The sequence below is a fragment of the Tiliqua scincoides genome, chromosome 2 (assembly GCF_035046505.1).
Source record: "Tiliqua scincoides isolate rTilSci1 chromosome 2, rTilSci1.hap2, whole genome shotgun sequence".
Lineage (NCBI taxonomy): Eukaryota > Metazoa > Chordata > Lepidosauria > Squamata > Scincidae > Tiliqua > Tiliqua scincoides.
In genome coordinates, this window is record NC_089822.1 from 41652016 (window position 1) to 41667745 (window position 15730).

The 15730-nt window shown below is 40.4% G+C and overlaps 1 protein-coding gene across 2 annotated transcripts in view; it reads right to left on the reverse strand.

Annotated features, from left to right (window-relative positions):
- The window catches only part of SKIC3 (SKI3 subunit of superkiller complex), a 57375-nt gene that overhangs the window by 36975 nt on the left and 4670 nt on the right, over positions 1 to 15730 (reverse strand). For both annotated transcript variants that reach the window (XM_066616138.1, XM_066616139.1), the window contains exons 4-16: positions 14576 to 14667; positions 13905 to 13980; positions 12928 to 13068; positions 10259 to 10357; positions 10053 to 10161; positions 9284 to 9424; positions 8764 to 8865; positions 7866 to 8005; positions 3181 to 3267; positions 2986 to 3089; positions 2764 to 2890; positions 1722 to 1901; positions 309 to 433 (exon numbers count right to left, since the gene is read on the reverse strand). In XM_066616138.1, the coding sequence (XP_066472235.1) occupies positions 309 to 433; positions 1722 to 1901; positions 2764 to 2890; positions 2986 to 3089; positions 3181 to 3267; positions 7866 to 8005; positions 8764 to 8865; positions 9284 to 9424; positions 10053 to 10161; positions 10259 to 10357; positions 12928 to 13068; positions 13905 to 13980; positions 14576 to 14667 (1523 nt within the window). The remainder of the gene's footprint in view (positions 1 to 308; positions 434 to 1721; positions 1902 to 2763; positions 2891 to 2985; positions 3090 to 3180; positions 3268 to 7865; positions 8006 to 8763; positions 8866 to 9283; positions 9425 to 10052; positions 10162 to 10258; positions 10358 to 12927; positions 13069 to 13904; positions 13981 to 14575; positions 14668 to 15730) is intronic.

Consider the following 15730-nt stretch of genomic DNA (forward strand, 5'->3'; position numbering starts at 1 on the left):
AGCTGGACAACGACTCGGGTTGTTGCCAAACAGCTCCACTTGATGCAGTTTGTTTGAAGATGTAGCAGTGTCCCATAAATGAAGGCACCTACTTGAGGAAAGGTTAATCCTGGTTTAAGCTGTTCACACTCAGAGTACAGAGCACAGGACTGCATCCCAATTATTTTACACAGAAGGAAAGACAAAAGGTTGTTTCCAGCCATTAGCAATCAGACAAATTATAAAGGAATGAAGTGGGCGTCAATATTTTTAACACATTATCAGGACTGTTTAACTTGCATTTTGTAACGAACAACAAATGGTCTTACTCTGCCACTGCTTGTGAATGCTGACCGGCTCTGAGGTAATAAAGTCCACGACGAAGCCAAGCCCATTTTGCCCTCCCTGCACTCGCTCTTTCTGTTACTTCTGTCAAGATGGCAAGGGCAGTTTCCTAATGCACAATGGGAATGTTATAAATAGCTTATGTGCACACATACATTAAAAGAGAGAAGCAAGCATATAAGCAAATTTTCACATGAGTATCTGCTTTCCTGAAGCAATTTCTCTGAAATCCTGCAGATGCAGCAGAATCATAAGGAAAAGTAAACTTCCACATGTCCTTCTGAACCACTAGATCTGGCTAAGAATTGCCATCATTTATTAAAGGTATTGTATTAGGGATCCAGACCTCCTACAGGAAGTCATACTGCTCGAAAGGGAGAAAATCTGCCTCCTAGATCTTACACAAATGGAACCGACCATGGTTATTCATTGGCAAAAAAAGGTACTTGGCATATTCTCAGAGACATTGTGCCATGAATTTCAAATCTTCCATGGTTGAGCATTAACAACAAGCATAAATTTTGAAGTTAAATTCAGTTAGGCTTTTGCTATTGTTAAACCTTGACTATAATCATATTTGCATTTATTGATGATAAATATTGATTGGAAATACTTCTTACTGGAGGGACACTGCTGCAAACTATTAATTGGTTTTAATGAATGGGAAATAAGGCTAGGTTTGATAGATAACCTTTAGACTCAATCAGAATAAAACTCAAATTTTTATTCTCTTTTTTTAAGCCTGGAAAAACTTCTCCAAAACTGTCATCCTTCCTCTGCCTTAACCAGGAAGATGTTGTCTTCAATGCAACATACAAAGCAAGAATGTTTCTGCTCTGCTGTTTTCTGTTGCTTTAACATTTCCACACTGAAGACACCCTCTACAGGCTGACAACCAAAATGCAGGAGAAAAGAGCAGACCTGGACATAGGTGTCTAACACATGTGTCTAACACATGTGGCTAACTTCAGGTTTTGTATTGATGGCAGCAACAGGAATAAGTCTCATATATGGAGCCCCCTCAAGGCCTGCGTGCCTCTGCTTGGTGTTCCAATGATTACTTCTAGCTTGGATTTTGAAATACCAAAACAATACATGCTAGGACACGCATGCCCTCACAAAGTTTTTAACTATTTAGTCAAGTGGCCAAGGGATCCTGAAGCCATTTGAATTGATAGAAAGATGGGGTGGGGGAGTTGTGAAGACATAGGAAGTGCTGAAGACATGGTTTAGCTTTCATTTTTTTCCTGGAAGGAAATGAGTACTTTACACACCCAAACAATACAGATGAAGTTGAAGAGAAACTTTTTTTTAAGCCTCAGCATTCTGGGAAGACCCTTACAGCTTATTCTGGTAATTGCAGTACAGAAACACGCTAAAAATGAGTTGTACAGTACCAAGTCTCCAAGTTCAGTGCTCAAATCTACTACTGCTGCTCCAGTGTCTCCATCCATTTTATCTTTTTCAAAAGCCTTTTTATAGCACCCAAGAGCTCTGTTTTTGTCTCCAGCTATATCTCTGTAGAAGTGACCTAAGTAGCGGAAGGCATTTGCATGGTAATTGTCCAATTTTGCTGCCTAAAAACACACACACCAAGAGAATATTTCAATTCCACATTTTTGTATAGATACAAATTATTTTGGTATTACTCTTAATAACAAGGTTGCCTGTGCAGAATGCCGTCTTTTCTTGTGTACCATTATAGTGACAAATCACATTGCAAAAGACTTCTGGGAACAAGTGGAGGGCGGGGAGAGAAGAGCAAGCAATGAACACAATCTCTCTCTCCTTTCAAATACTTCTGGAAAACTCAGTTCTTCTGTAAAGTCAACAGCCTAGCCCCTCAATCTGCAATTCCAACTCAAAGCCCAACTACACCTAACAGAGTTTATTCAATTCCATCTTTTGCTACCCGAATCTGTCCCTCCTGTGCCCCTAAAAATTTAAATTGTAAGCTCCCTGGGGCAGGGGCCCTTTCTGTGGGCATATGTACTCAGTAGAACTCCATGTACAGTGATAGTATTTATAAATAGCCTCCTCTGTGGACTTGCAAGAGGTGCATAGACTGTGAAGACCAGCAGCTGTTCCCATCAGTCTCAAACACTCACATCCTTCTATTGGCTGAAAGTAGGCATTTACAACCAGTTAAGCTCCCCACCTTGGCTTCAAATGGATGCAAGAGAAATAATCCAAAACATACAGATTACATCTCACATATTTTCTTCAGTTAGCCTTTCTTTCTCATGATAGACAAAGCCCCCATCAATATCAAGTACACTGACAAGGGCAGTTAATGAAATGACAAACCCCTTTTTCTTTTATTCTGCCCTCTGCCTAGTCTGGCTGCTGATCAATGCAAGGCAGTGACCTGAAGGGCTATAGAAGGGACAGCAATTACTACTGTTATGTGCAATAATCATATCTCCCCTTATGCTTTACCTTTAGAAACTGAGTAAGAGCTTTGGTTTTATCTTTTCTCATCTCTTCACTCATAAACCAATAAGTGAGGCCCAGACAGAAATGGAAATCTGCTGTTTCAGCTTCTTTTTCAATAGCTCTCTGAAAACTAAGAGAAGTGATTAAAAAAAATTATATTCTTTTCCAAGGTGTTTTTGTGTGTGTACATTTATAAAATCAATATTAAATCATTACGAGTTTCACCTTGTTTCTGCATGATTATAGTTCTTTTGGGCATAATGGATCAACCCTTCAAGATAGTGTGCTTCCCCCAGATCAGGATACGCCAACTTAAGCTCTTGTACAATCTACAGTATAAAGAATGACATTCTATAGTCTCAAACACAACAGTGTCACTTTTAACCAAAGAGGTTTCCTTATAAATAAAAGTATACTAACCTTTGAAGCTTCATCAATGAGTCCTTTATTGACATAGGCCTGTCCTTTAAGAGCTATTAACATGGGGTCATTGTCTACATCCAAAACCTAAAAACCAAAGCACATTATCTGTAGTCTTGACACACAAAAAACCAGACCCCTTCATTGCATTTCTACTTTGAAAATAACAGTCTTGATTTTTTCCTTTTTGAACAGATGAGTAAGCTTGAATGTATCTAATAACCTTGTTATGCCATTTGTATGAACTCTCATCAAAAGCTTTCATAAAATCACGGTAGCTGTCAGCTACAGTTGTAAGTGCTGTAGGAATGAACGTGTGAGGAAAAAGGTGCTTACTTCTGATCATCACTCACTTAATGATGTCATCTCCTGCTTAATGACATCATTTCTAGCCCTCAGAAGGTGCCATAAATGCTACATGATCTGCTGTATGAAATGAATTTGATGCCCCTGAGTTAGATATAATATAAAATTACGATCGCACTCCAGAGTTTTAGGCTGAAATTGGCTCTGGTCACAATGTTGTAATTGACTTTATGGATAAAAGACAAGTATTGAACCTCATTTCAGTACAGGTAAATTAGAATCTTTAGAGAATCTCCTGGCATTACCCAGGGCAGTGAATTAACTGGTGTGCACTGCATTTCTAAGTGTAGGTTAAAATATGCTAATGGTTAACAATCTCAAACTGTATGAAGTTTTAAACTTAATGTTAAGCTAAAAGAAAGCATTATTAGTTTATTTTTTTATAGTTTTTAAAGCTATAAAAGATAAGAGTGTAAGTTTAGTTCATATGTTCTGACAATTGGAACAAAAGATAAAATTACCATAAAAAGAGATGCAGATCAAATTGTCATGGAAACAATCAGCCATATTCTTATCATATTCTTTATCACACATTTGCAATCGCAAATGAGGCCATCTTTCCCAATACATTTTTCTTTCTATTAAACATCCAGAAATTTGATTTTCTCCTGGATTGACCAGTGAACCGTTTCAGAAAAGAAACATTCCAGCTATTTAGATCTTAATACATTGTACTGAAAGCACTGAAACAAGTAATGCTACAGATCTTAAACAATGTTATACACTAGAGACAGAACTACCATGGATGCTTCTGCAATGGTTATGTGAAACCACAAAAATGCATCAACTGAAATTATAGAAACCTCTGAAGTCTCATTAACTTCCAAAAAGTACTGTAGTCATCAAGCAACATTTTCAATTTCATTTCAGATATCTGAAATACGCATACACTATCACGCAAGTTCAATGAAATTTCTTCCTAGCTATCAAAGCTTCGACATCTTCCCCTGAACCACAAAACCTTAATCTTGCAGTTTCTGTAACTTACCTTTTAATATTCTTAATGCTCATGGTCAAACCACTCTGAATGCTAAACTAAGTAATTTGAAAGGATTATAAAATGCATTATCAAATGCATAAAGAATAGAATTGCAATTAAAACATATAAAATAAAACAAACGATACCAAAGAGAATGTGCAGCTTAACAAAAATAGTGCTGAATGGAAACATATGTAGTTAAAAAGAAAAATTACATACATTGTTTGCTCATGTTAGGGTGCAGTAATTATCTGTCCAGCAAAATATGCAATTTAGTGTAGGGAAAAATGAAAGTGTCAACCCAATGTGCAGCGACAGTGAAGAAGGCCAACTCTATGCTTGGGATCATTAGGAAAGGTATTGAGAACAAAACGGCTAATACTATCAGGCCGTTGTACAAATTGATGGTAAGGCTACACCTGGAGTATTGCGTCCAGTTCTGGTTGCCACATCTCAAAAACAACATCGTGGAAATGGAAAAGGTGCAAAAGAGAGCAACTAAAATCAGTACAGGACTGGGACACCTTCCTTACGAGGAAAGGCTACAGCATCTGGGGCTCTTCAGCCTAGAAAAAATGCGCCTGAGGAGAGACATGATTGAGACATACAAAATTATGCACGGGAAGAGGATAGAGTGGATAGAAAGATGGTCTTTACACGCTCACATAACACCAGAACCAGGGGATATCCACTAAAATTGAGCATTGGGAGAGTTAGAACAGACAAAAGAAAATATTTTGGAATATTTGGTTCCAAATATTGGTTGTTTGGTTCGTGGAACCCCTTGCCACAGGATGTGGTGATGGCATCTGGCCTAGATGCCTTTAAAAGGGGATTGGACCAATTTCTGGAGGAAAAATCCATTACGGGTTACAAGCCATGATGTACATGTATAACCTCCTGATTTTAGAAATGGGCTATGTCAGATGCAAGGGAGGGCACCAGGATGCAGGTCTCTTGTTATCTGGTGTGCTCCCTGGGGCATTTGGTGGGCCGCTGTGAGATACAGGAAGCTGGACTAGATGGGCCTATGGCCTGATCCAGCGGGGCTGTTCTTATGTTCTTACAATCGTAGTATGAACAGGAGACTATATGAAAGTGAAGTGGGACCTATTTGAAAGAAAGCTTTAAAAAGGTAAAAAGTGCAAGTACGCCCACTGTAAGAATCTATAAACTAACCAATCAGAAATCAGCTCATGACTCACTGGTGGGTTGTGGCCCACAGTTTGAGAACCAATCCAAAGAATATAATTTTAATCAAGTGTTTCTAAATCCCTGAGAAAAACGAAAACAAGATTATAATGTTTTGGAATGCAGAGATAGTAAAATAAGGCTGTACTATGGCTGAGGATTTATGCTGTTCTACAGGAATGTCCAAACTTTTTGGCAAGAGGGTACATCATCTCTTTGACACTGTGTTGGGGGCCAGGAAAAAAAATTTTACATTTCAAATTTGAATAAATTTACATAAATGAATATATTAGAGATGAAACTTATATGAATTAATGAAGATCAAGGCCTGTAAAAGGCCTTGCACAAAGCAAGGCTGATCTTTCCTTCCCTGCCGCTGCTGTATCACAAACTTGAAACAGCAAGCAGTGGAGGGAGTCCTCATCCCACAGCTTATGCAAGAGATTGAACAGTTGCCCTCACACTGAGAGCAGTTGTGTCAGGCCAGCATGGGCTCCAGCAAGTCTCCAGAGGGCCAGAGGCTCACTGGAGACTGGGGGCTCCCCATGGGCCAGATTGGGATTCCCCAAGGGCCCCCGGGCTGGGGTTTGGGCACCCCTGTTCTAGAGCACCAAATAATAGCAGCATCCTATTCACATAGATTTTACATTTTCAAACCACGTTTGCTAAGTTCTTACACTTACAGAAATGAGGGCAGGGGAAGTATCTATATCAGCAGTTCCTAAACTGTGGGTCATGACCTACCAGTGGGTTATGAGCTGATTTCTGGTGAACCACAAACCCAGAGGAATGTTTAGTGGACTGCAGCTGTGTCTGGGCATCCATATCTGCTCATGAACGAGATCAAGTGGACCAGGCATAAGGCACACTGGGGCACTACTCAGTTGCCAAGGCCTACTGCATCAAGCAGTTGCAACCCCTTGTGCCTTTTCAGCATGGCACCAGAGCAGCCAGAGAGCCCACAAGCAGCTGGTCTTTCTCCCAGGTGGGCAGCAGGGAAGGGTGGAACATGGGAGCAGGAAGGTGGCGAGGGGGTTAGAGCTGAGAGCGGGGAGAGTCCCTTTTGGACTGGAAGGGAGACCAGAAGTGGGTTGTGGTGCTAAAATGTTTGGGAACCACTGGTGTATACTGTAAAATGTGTAGAGATTTTTGTGGTGGTCACGATAGCAGCAGAAAAATCTCTGCTTCTGTTGACTCAGTTTGGCATGTTTCTGAGCATTACTTCTGCTAAGGAAAATTTTCAGCCACAGTTTACTTTGTAAGTTCAAGTCAATAGGTCTCTTTCACAAGATTAGGAACAGAAGGAACTGTGGGAGCAAGGTAGAAAACCTGACTGACAAGCTACAAGAGAAGAGGTTCCAGGAGACAGTGAAATAAGCCCAAGTAACAGTCCAAAGAGAAGACTATTGAAGGAAGCGAACACACCTGCAGAGTGTGCACTTAGAAATAGGAACCTGAAGAAAAGGTAGGTGTACAAGTAGTGTTGGCAACAAGACCAAAGACTACAGACTTGACCAGCTACTCCTGTGTGTTTAACTGAGGCCTCAAATGAAAAAATTAGCAGGCAACACTTTTGGTAGCATGAAGCTAAATGTTATCACCTGCTAATTATTGCTGTTAAAAAATACAGCTACAGATTCTGAAGTTGAAATTTTATGTATCTGATAATTGTTTTTTCCCCCTCATACATCAGAAGAGAAGGAGAGTTGAAAAAAAAGGCTGAATGCAACCCGGGCCTCACCTTCCTCCAGAGCAGGGTGACCAGGTGTCATAACTGCAACAGAGAACGAGGTATCCCAAAATGTAGCACATCTGATCCAAGAAAAATGTAGGACATGACAAAATGAAAGCGAAAAAAACACTCATGTATTGATTTCATGTGGTTAATTTAAACACTATATTCTTTATTATTACATATGATTTATTACATAGAATTTATCAGTTACAAAAAGGTTCTGTGCTGCCTGCTCACAGGGAAAAGGAGGACATTTAAGTTCTTTTTCAGGACATGAGGCTGAAAAAGAGGACATGTCCTGGAAAAAGAGAAATCTGGTCACCCTGCTCCAGAGCCCACAGATGGGCACAACGACAGCCTTAAGGTACTAATTATTTTAAGAGATTTTATTTACCAAAACGTGTAATCACATACCTGATTAAGGGAATGTATGGCTTCTTCTGCAAAGTCAACACCAGGAATTTTAACCAAGGCCTCTGCTTTGCAACGATGTGCAAGGTTTTTCTGTTGTTGAATGGAAATGAGTTCATTAAGTTGTCCCAGTGTCTTAAGGGCTGCCAAACAAGAAAGAAAAAATTCTAGTTCTAGAATTGATTTAAAGGTAACTTCCCTTGAACAATTTAACTGCTAGTTTGATGTATTATGAAGGAATTTTTAAAAATCCAATGTTTTGAGACACTTGGCATCTCAAAGAGTAACCTGTAAAATTGTCCACATTGTTTTTCTTTACTAAGAGGCAATGTCTGGGGGTGGGGGGGGGGAGAGATCATGTCCCTAATTTGTAACCTATGCTTAATTAACATTATAAAATACATAAAAACATGTTCCACTAACATGCCACCCCGACCAGAATTCAAAGAGCACACAGGATAACACTGACAAAAACACTGAATATTCTATTAGATCTAGTAGCAAGAGTTAACTGCTGATGACTTTTACTGTAAAATTATGACAGTCATGAGAGCTTTTTCTGTTACAATTCAGATATTTCAGTTGCATCTCCCACCAGAAGTCTGGTTCATTTAACTGAACCTTGAATATTTTCAGAAGGCAAAAACTAAACTAATCATGTCAACTGAAGCAGCAACTACTGCTTGCCATTGCTGGCTTAAATTTTGTTTGTTTCATTGATTATTATTGATCTCCCCTCCCCCCCCAAAATATTTTATTAAAAAGGCAGGTTAAACATTTCCAAACAAAGTTATACTTAATAAAGAAAACTGTACTGCCTAACAACATAATTTATGCTTCTAAGAATGCTATGAAGCATATTCAACTAGAAGCTAGCACATCATCTCGGCTCAAAAATTACCTTGATTGCAAGAATGAATAGCTTCTTTGTATTTATGCATTTTCATTTGTACTTCTCCTAAGTAACACCATGCTACTGGACACTGATTGGTCCGCTGCAAACCTGGTAGGAAAGATTTTTTCATGACTGATTTTAAGCAACATATGAGATCAGGTAGCATTTGCTGTAACTAGAGCTTCTTTTAAAAAAAACGTTTTAACCTAGGTAAATAAACTAAAGGATATCCACACCCTAAATAACTTGATCCACTGCTGTGCTGGACTCTGTTCTTTGCTTTTAGATACCAATGAGCATCCTCACACAACCAAAACATAGGGAAAGTGGGTAAATAAATTAATATAATCTATATTCCATTAGACATAATACAGTCCAGATTTATATCCTCACAAATGCCTGAGGATTATTCACACTCATTTTAAGCAAGTTCACTGTTAGTGTAAAGTCTTAACAACAGTATAGAAACCCCCATTTTGAGTGGATAAAAGAACAGCATATGCTGTTCTCTTGCAATATTGCTTACCTTCTGTTAGATTTTTTTCAGCTTCTTCATATTTTTTGCCTTGGAGTGATCGAATCCCTAAACCAATAAGAGCTGGGCCACTTTTTGAGTCGATATCCAGAAGCTTGCTACAAATATTCAGGGCTTCCTCAGTGAAACTGCCTAATACAATGACATTTTCATCCAGACAGACACGTTGCACATGTTGAGGAAAAGACATCTCATAAACTATCTGCCACAATGTTTTTCTTAACAGTTGGATTTCTTTTTGAAAAACTTCTTTACTGACTTATCCATAGCAAATATTTTTCGGACCTTCCCCCACCCTGTGCCCCCACCCACCATAGTAAAGAATCCAATAACCAAGTGTAACAACATAAAAGACTCCATCTTTGATTTCTGCCAACATATTTATACAAGTGGTGGACCAAAGAGCAGGGCTTAAGAAGATTACCTTGGGGTCCAGGTAGGTTCAAACAAAACACAGGCAGTCCTTAAGGTGACTTGGTTCCAGACCATATTTGGCTTTAAGGTAATAAAACATTCAATTGTGCCTGGAAACAAGCTAGTAGATAGCATTGTTGGTAGAAAACAGGCATGGTATGTTCTGAATACCTCACTATGGAACTCTCTTTCCCAAGATATTTCCTATGACCAACTCTAATCTGGGGCAGAAATTCCTTTGTATAAGAAAATTTAAAGAAAGGCAAAGACAACAGAGAAACATTAATGAATCAGTGGTCAAGGAAGAGAAAACAGGAAAGAAAATGTTCAAAGGCAGCTGGATTACCTGACTGAATGAAATGTAAGCAGAGAATTTCCAGGGGATAACTCACAGCAGGATACGAAACCATCATATCTTCACAGGCCTGCTTCAGTCTCAAAGACTCATGTGGCAACTTTTTAAGAGGAGACAAACAATCCACAATTTATGAAATTGTGAACAATTTAGTACTAGTTTGACGACACAGCATTACTCATAAGACCGATCCTTACTTTTGCCAAACACTGAATGAATTCCCTGTAAAGTTTCTGATGCTCTTCACTTGGAATTGGGTCTGAAGAATTCACCGCCTCTTCAAATGCTTTCAGGAGCTGAAAAAATACCACGGACACTGATGTGTGTAATTACAAAGATTTACAACAAACAGCAAGTGTTTAACAAGTGGTTAAACGCAAGATGTGCCCTTGAAGTGATATTTATGCAGTGCAATGTTCAACATTAGAAAAGATTCAACTGGGCTTCAGTTTTACAAAAACTCCTATGTGCAAAGAGTCTTTTTAAAAGAGCCAGAAAACAAATCTCATACTACGCATGGCGCTTATACAGTAGGGTGGGGAACATGGGAACTGATATGAAGTACAGCCACACAAGCTGCTCTTTGCCTTTTTAATCCCATATGCATCCAAGTCTGCTTTCCAGTGTGACACTCTTCAATTTTATGAGTTAAAATAAATGCTTATACTATATACATTTCTTACATATAGGTGTATGCAGACAATGCAAAAAAAAACAAACCCACAAAAAAAAGCTTACTGTTACTATTACTATTGTTGTGGAAGCTACTTGGAGCAAAGATAGTCAAAACATTTCAAGATAAACCACAGCAGGTTCTTCATCCACAATGTGAAACCGGCCTTCTCCTAGGTTTCAAATCTGGTAGACAGAAGCTCAGATATCAGGAACATTGTTCTATCATCATTCTTACTTCTCCTCTCCCACTTAGAAGCAAATCAATGCACAGGTACAAATCAATGGTAAGGCCACACCTGGAGTATTGTGTCCAGTTCTGGTCACCACATCTCAAAAAGGACGTAGTGGAAATGGAAAAGGTGCAAAAGAGAGCAACTAAGAGTGTAATCCTAACCCCTTATGTCAGAGATTTCCAGCACTGACATAAGGGCAATGTAGCTCTGAGGTAAGGGAACAAACAATCCCTTAATTTAAGGAGGCCTCCTTGAGTGACACCCAACTGCAGGATGCAGCACAAGTCCCATTGGCACCACTATGCCAGTGCTGGAAAGCCCTGACATAAGGGGTTAGGATTGAGCCCTAAGATGATTACTGGGCTGGGGCACCCTCCTTATGAGGAAAGGCTGCGGTGTTTGGACCTCTTCAACCTAGAAAAGAAGCGCCTGAGGGGGGATATGATTGAGACATACAAAATTATGCACGGGAAGGATAGAGTGGATAGAGAGATGCTCTTTTTCCTCTCACATAACACCAGAACCAGGGGACATCCACTCAAATTGAGTGTTTGGAGAGTTAGGACAGAGAAAAGAATACTTTGGAATATTTGGTTCCAAATATTGGTTGGTCGGTCTGTGGAACTCCTTGCCACAGGATGTGGTGATGGCATCTGGCCTAATTGCCTTTAAAAGGGGATTGGACCAATTTCTGGAGGAAAAATCCATTACGGGTTTCAAGCCATGATGTGTATGTGCAACCTCCTGATTTTAGAAATGGGCTATGTCAGAATGCCAGATGTAAGGGAAGGCACCGGGATGCTGGTCTCTTGTTATCTTGTTATGGGCAGGAGGTCTGGTCTAGAGGGTAGAGCCTCCATTTGCCTGAAGATTAACATCCACAAGGTCGCCAGTTCGAGGCCACCGGCACCGTGCGACCTTGAAGCAGCTGGCAAGCTGCAGCTGAGCTGTTCCATCTGCTCGGAGCGTGGGAGGATGGAGGCCAGAATGTTAAACCAGATCGGAGTGTAACAGCTTGAATGTGGTGGTTCTTGAAAGAGAGAACCTTCTTTCAATTTGTAAAAATCCCTGCGTGGATTTAATAAGCCTGCCTGTGTAAACCGCCTTGAATAAAGTCTTGAATAAAGACCAAGAAAGGCGGTATACAAATACTGTATATTATTATTATTATTATTATCTGGTGTGCTCCCTGTGGCATTTGGCGGGCCACTGTGAGATACAGGAAGCTGGATTAGATGGGCCTGATTCAGTGGGGGTGTTCTTATGTTCAAAGAGTCAATATCCAAAACATCCATGTGTTACAGACCTCCCAAAATAATAATTGATTACTGGTTATGCTTTCATTGCCAGCATATTCATAAGAAGACTAGGATCTACAAGCTGTTCCATACACTCCAATTGTCAACTTGGGTCTTGCTCCCGGTACCCTTGCCCTTAGAGGCATGATGGGCAGCCACCAGGAAAACAGTGGTGCCAAACATGTGGAATGCCCACCCCAATGGTGTTCATTCGCCCCTACCCTACACTCCTTTAAGAGACCAATTAAAACCTGGCTTTTTTGTTCAACCTCTGGTAGGGTAGTGAGGGTTGTAATGGCAGTGGTGCTACTAGGATGGCCTCAGTTTGCATTTTTTATTGCAGTACTCTCTTGCTGTTTATTCTTGGTTCTATAAACCACCTTGGGTTGCCTCTGTGGCTACAAAGGCAGGATAAAAATGCTTTAGAAGAAAATGAAAGACAAAGTCCAACTTGCATCAGAATCAGGAACAAGCTAGTAAAGCCAAAGAGGTGGTTCTGGGCAAGTCAATGCATCTCAGCCTGAACTCCCACCTGTAAAATAGACATTCTCAACTATCTTACAAGGCTGAGCCTCAACTAGAATGTTTGTGCTCACTTTATAAAAATATCAAGAGTTTTAAAAGTCAAGAATACAACTGAGCCTAAGAAGGAGCCCTTACCAACTGTTGTGCTTCATTGTCCTGGAGATGTGTGCACTCCATCAGCAATTGGACCAATCTCTTCCATAGCTGGTGAAGCTCAGCATTTTCTGCACCTTCTTCCTGTCGTATTTTTACTAGCTTGTGCCAGGTTCGAGCCACCTGTCAAGAAAACTAGTTTAGCAGCTGAGCAGATCGGAGGGACGCTTTGATCTTTTGACTACTAACAATTCAGATGCTACTGTCCAATTCCAGCAATCAAGGTAAATGGTTTTTAGCTTAACTGAGAGGTCAGAAGCAATAAGGAACCAGGATTATGAACACTCTCTGCTTTTTTCCCCTCTGCTCTTCCCTGCTCCCCCCACCATTCATTTCCTCCATTCAACAACCTCTCTGCACCATAAAATTAGCCTCTTAAGGTCAAGTTGCAATTTGTCCCTAGCTGAATCACACCAAGAGAACACAAAAAGTAGATGAATGTTTGATAACCCATGTTTGATAAAACCAGGCCATTTCCACTGAAAATAGAGGAAGGAGCCACTCCAGCTATGCTTGCATATGTGAACAGGATACAGGTAGTAAAATTTCTGCATCACAAAATTTGATTTAAAAATTTTTTTTTGCAAAGGAGACCAATTACAAATGATGGGCAGAACCCAAATCTTTGGTGTAACATAGCACCATCCATGGGAGGAGAGTTGCAGTCATGCAAGCAAAAGGGGTCCTTCCTCAGGAAAGGACTATGGCTCGATTCTGGGTTCAGTCCCCAACATCCTTAGGTAGGGCAGAGAAAAATTGCTGTTTGAAATCTTGGACATCTGATTGTTGTTGGACAATCCTTGTTTGCATCAATGACCCTAGATAGACCAGTGGTCTCATTCTGTATAAAGCAGCTACCGATAATCCCAGGGACTCCCCAGTGATGATGCACCACAGTGCTAAAGGCATTGATGCCACCTATTGATCACAATAAATGAAGATCAAAAACATTGACCAACCTGAAGGTAATTTTTTTCTTGGTGATATAGCTCCACAAGTTTTCTACAGACTTCACACCACTTCTGTTTATCAGTACTAGAGAAGTAACACAAAATAATTCCTTAATTATCTTTCTGGTTCAGTTAATTTACCACATCAACTCAAAATAAGATTCGGCCTACCTACTTAAAGAGCCCCTCTATTTCCCATTACACAGACTAGTAAGAAAGGGAACAGAAGCGGGAGACTGTCTCCAACCTAACCGGAAGATTGTAGGTTTTTTCAAAGATAGCCTACTACTTCCCTTCCCTTCAACTTTGTGTCCGTTTGTGCAGCAATTTAAAAAGCAAAATTAAGAGAGATGCACACAGGCACAACAGATATTATACAGGTAGAGAGGGGGAGCTGGATTTTACAATTTTTTATAGACAAATTTTCACAATTTATTAAAACGATGGAAATGTACAGTAATTGGCTTTGAGGATTTATTTTCTCAAAGTATGGAGGAGCTTTCTATTTTTGCAGAAACATATGTATTCATCTTACTTAACAAGAGCATTAAAGATACTGTTATGTTAATAGATTGCTCTTTGATTAACCAACAACATGAGGGTTGCTTTAAGCTGAATATTAATGTATCACTGCAATAATACATGCAGCAATTGCTTCAATAAGATTGTTGTGTTCTTACCTTTCATAGAGTTCCAGGAGTTTATGGTAAACATTAGCCAAATCTTCTCTGACATCTGTATGGTTTGTTTTTTCATACAAATTTGCTAAACCCTGCATGAAAGTAAAACATGTTGCTGAAATAAATTTTTTATTTGTACAGTTATGGAGTCCAAATTCACTCCAGGGTTAATCCAAGAAACTCTAAAGATTTTCTTTTAAGGGCTAAATACCTTTCAAAGCAAAGTGGATACATTGTGATACACCCACATGAAAACAATGCAGAATAAGGTACCATGTAAACAAATAACTAAATTTGAATTTTCTTAGGCTGTAATCCTATATACGCTTACCTGAGAGTCAGAAAGTAAGCCATTGAACACAATAGGACTTACTTGCAAGTAAACACATATAGGATTGCAATGCTAGAGCTTTAAACAGAACTAAAGAAAGACATTCTTTCAAGACTCAATAAGGACTTATTTAACCATCTTAGTGATGACAGGGATTGCTCCAGGGGCGTTTTCTGCATCAAGAATATCTGTTTCCTCTGGCAGGAAAATCCAGAGGATTATATCCTAAGAAAATTAGGGCTCCAAAGCCCAATTGAAAGTAATGGGACTTAAGTTAGACATGATCAACGTGTCTCAGTGGTGCTTAATCATATCTAACTTCCTTAGAATAAAATCCACAGTATTTTAGATTGCAATCCTATATACCAGGGCTTTTCAAACTGGGGCGTTGCGATGCCCCAGCCTGCGGGCCCTGGCCCCTGACCCCTTAAGGGGCGGGGGCAGCCTGGAGGCAGGGAGGAGGCAGCAGTGCAATCCCCAGGATTGCGCCGCTCAGGGGGGCTGCAGGGGTTTGGGTACACGTACCCAAGCCCCTGCAGCCTCCCAGGGCTGTGGGGAGCCCAGCGCAACCTGCAGCAGGGCTCCCCGCAGCAGTGAAAGTAGATGCGGAGCAATCATGCTCCACTTCTGCTTTAGAGGAGGTGGGGTGCGATTGCTCCGCATCTACTTTCACTGCTGCGGGGAGCCCTGCTACAGGTCGCACTGGGCTCCCCGTGCCCCCAGGAGGCTACAGGGGCTTGGGTATGTGTACGCAAGCCCCTCCAGCCCCCCTGAGCAGCGTGATCCTGGGGACTGCGCTGCTGCCTTCCCCTGCTGCCTCCCCC